At 39.3% G+C, this 3,841-nt stretch overlaps 1 protein-coding gene across 1 annotated transcript in view; it reads right to left on the minus strand.

Moving 5' to 3' along the window:
• The window catches only part of LOC138859423 (pinopsin-like), a gene marked incomplete in the record, with an annotated part of 39,236 nt that overhangs the window by 15,864 nt on the left and 19,531 nt on the right, over positions 1-3,841 (minus strand). The window contains 2 exon segments of the mRNA XM_070114520.1: positions 469-597; positions 3,695-3,841. Coding sequence (XP_069970621.1) covers positions 469-597; positions 3,695-3,841 — 276 coding nt within the window.

Raw genomic sequence — 3,841 nt, forward strand, 5'->3', positions numbered from 1 at the left:
ATATTCCACACACACACACATTATCCACCCACACACACACATTTCCCCCACAATAATATACTCCATAATAACACCCCACATCCCACATTTTCCACCCTGGACCTCCCCACACAATATTATCCCACCCCCACCCCCCACCCCTCCACACACACATACTCCACCCCACCCCCTCCCACACACACATTCCACCCCACAATACACCCCACACACATATCCCCCACCCCCCACCCCACCCCCCACCCCACACACACATATTCCACCCTAATTCTACACACACACACACATATCCCACCCACCCCCATCCCTCCACACACACACACACACACACATATTCCACCCCACCCCCACACACACACACACACACCCACACATTCCACCCTACCCCCACCCCACCCCACACACACATATCCCCACCCACCCCCACCCTCCACACATACGTCCCACTCTACCCCACCCCACCCCACTCACCTTGGTCCAGGTGGGCACAGGTACATCAGCAGCCTGCAGCATAAGCAACACGTGATATGGTACCATGAGAAGTACCGAGGTAAGCATGGAACAGCATAGGACAGTCACGCCCATGGCTGACTTCAGCACCTGGCGAGGGAGAATATGAGACAGGGAGATAATAGGAGAGGTAATAGTGATATATTTATTACCATTATTATTATCTTTATTATCTTTATTATTTATTGTTATCTTTATTATCTTTATTTATTATTATCTTTATCTTTATTATTTATTATTATCTTTATTATCTTTATTATTTATTATTATCTTTATTATCTTTATTATTTATTATTCATTATTATCTTTATTATTTATTATTATCTTTATTATCTTTATTATATATTATTATCTTTATTATCTATATTATTTATCATTATTTTTAGTTATTATTATCTTTATTATTTATATTTATTATTATTTTATGATTAGTATTATCTTTATCATCATTGTTATTGTTATTTACTGTTTATTTATTTATTTATTGTTATTGTTAATTTCATTATTATCTGTATTATCATTGTTATTGTTATTTTTATTATTATCTTTATTATAATTGTTAATATTTTTATTATTATCTGTATTATCATTGCTATTGTTATTTATATTATTATCTTTATCATCATTGTTATTGTTATTTTATTATTATCTTTATTATCATTGTTATTGTTATTTTTATTATCTTTATTATCATTGTTATTGTTATTTTTATTATTATCTTTATTATCATTATTATTGTTGTTTTGATAACTGCTGTTACCGTTATTATCAATTAGATTATTATAATCATAAAGGAGAATACTATAAGCATTATAATAACAAGATACATAACGATGATAATACAACTTTTATTACAACTATTAATGACAATAGTAGTGATAATAATAACAGCAATAATGATAATGATAATAGTAACAATAATAGCAACAACAATGATAATGATATCAATGATAATAACAACAATAGTAATAATGATAATAATAATAACAAGAACAACAATGATAATAGTTATAATCATAAATGATGATAATAACAATATGATTAATATAGCTGAAAATAATCATAATCATAACAGTGATATTGATAATGATGGTAATAACACTAATGAACTTCATAATGATAAAAAAAAGTAATTATGATGGTAATAACACTGATGAAACTCACAATGTTAATGATTCTGATGATGACTTTCATGATCATGGTCATTATCATCATCATCATCATCATCATCGTCATCATCACCATCATCATCATCATCATCAAAATCATTATTATCATTATCATCATAATAGTAATTAACAATAAGAATAAGAATTATGATAACATAACATCAACAACAACAATGACATCAAAACAAAACAAATAAAGCATGGAAAATGTAATAAAACAAAGATTCAACTAAGAAAAAATAAATAAATATGTCACTGGCAACTCAGTCAGGAGAAAGAATATGCAAGTTGGAACTGCGCAGTTGAAAATATTCGTGGCACGGAGGTTAAACTGAATGTCAAGACCAGAAATATATGGAAATAATTTGATTTAGATCCAGGAGATACCATTCAATTTATTCATAACTTGAATACGGTTGGAGGGGAAGATGTTAGAGCTTTTAGAATGTGGATAAGCTCATTTTTTTCGGGGTTTAAAATGGCGGACAGCGCGGGAATTTAGACTGTGATTTTCCTCTGTTCTTTTTAATGTCGTCTTTATTAATTTCTCTCTCATAACACTGATTAATTCTCCTTCTCTCTTCCCTTCCTAGCCTTTCCTCCATTTACTAACAGAAAGTTAATTTCTATATGTTATCTTTACCAAAATGTGTATTATATAAAGAGGTGATACCGAAAGGGAAACAGGACTAAAATAATTTTAGATTACGAAACAAAACGGTCCAAAAAAACAGAGAAAACATCATTTACATTGATTAAATATAGGCATTAAATAAATAAGGACATAGAGAAACCACCACTCAAAAAGGATTAAATAAATAAACTTCCTGCAGCTCCCTGAAACAGAAAACGGATTCGGAAACAATTTAACCCAGAGGTCTCTGAAATGAAAGCGCTTAATGGACCCCAATTAAATGTCCACGGCGTTGTTATTTCAACTTCACGAGAGACTAAAAGCTCGTGGGAAGGAGAAAAGACAGAGGATGACTCGGCTGGTTGGACGGAATAAAGATGAGGAAGAGAGAAAATGAGGTTGAGAGGAAAGGACTGGAGTTTTAGGTAAGGGAGAGAAAATGAGGAAGAGAGAAAGAGAGATTGGGGTTAGAAAAGAGAGAGAGAGGGAGAGAGATAGAGAGAAAGAGAAGGGGGGGAGAAAGAGAGAGAGGGAGGGAGAGAGAAAGAGAGGGAGGAGGGAGAGAGAGACAGACACAGAGAGAGTAGCAAACAGAGATGAGACAGAGAGAGAGAAGAAAGAGAGAGAGAGGGGGAAAGAAAGAGAGAGAGGGGGAGAGAAGAGAGAGAGAGAGAGAGAGCGCTACCTCTGGGTCAACCTACACTCTAGAAACTTTCCCCTCCCCTACTCCCCCCCCATACATAACCCTTCCCTTCCTCTCCCCCTCCCCCTCCCCCTTCCCTGCCATGAGCTCCCTTAATTCCCTTTACTTCTCTGCTTCCTCCATTTTCCCTTGCATGAACCCTTCTATTCCCTTTCCTATTTCTCCCTTCATTCCTCTTCCTCTCCTTTCCTCTCTCTTCATCTGCCTTACTCCCTTTTCCATCTCCCTTTCTCCCTCTTCCTTCCTCTCCTTTCCTCTTCCTTCCTCCCTCTTACTCTCCCTTCCTCCCTCTTCCTTCCTATTACTCTCTCTTCCTTCCTCCTCCTCCCCATCCTCTCTCTTCTTCTTCTGCCTTCCTCCTCTTACTTCCTCCCCTTCCCCCCCCTTTCCCATCCTCCCCCCTTCCTGCCCTCCCTGTCCCTCCCTCCTTCCTCTTCCACCCCCTCCCCCTTCCACCCCCCCACCTCTTCCACCCCCTTTCCCCCACCCCCCTCCCCCCCTCCCCCTTCCACCTTCCACCCCCCTTCCCCCCTTCCTCCCATCCTTTCCACTCCCCCCTCCCTTCCACCCCTCATCCTTTCCTCCCCCTTTTCCCCCTCCCCCTCCTCTTCCCCCCTTTCCTCCCTCTACCTCTCTCTTCCACCCCCCATCTCCCTACCCCCCCACGACCTCTGACCTCACCTGCGATCCCCTGGTGAGCGGCGCCGAGTCGGAGGAGGAGAGCTCGCGCAGGACCCTGGCGGAGGCGAAGACGGTGACAAGGGCAGGCAGGGTGACGTAGCAAGATGTCTGGATGACTGTGTACGTGAAGATGTGGGTGGAGCGTGG

The sequence above is a fragment of the Penaeus vannamei genome, chromosome 3 (assembly GCF_042767895.1).
Source record: "Penaeus vannamei isolate JL-2024 chromosome 3, ASM4276789v1, whole genome shotgun sequence".
Lineage (NCBI taxonomy): Eukaryota > Metazoa > Arthropoda > Malacostraca > Decapoda > Penaeidae > Penaeus > Penaeus vannamei.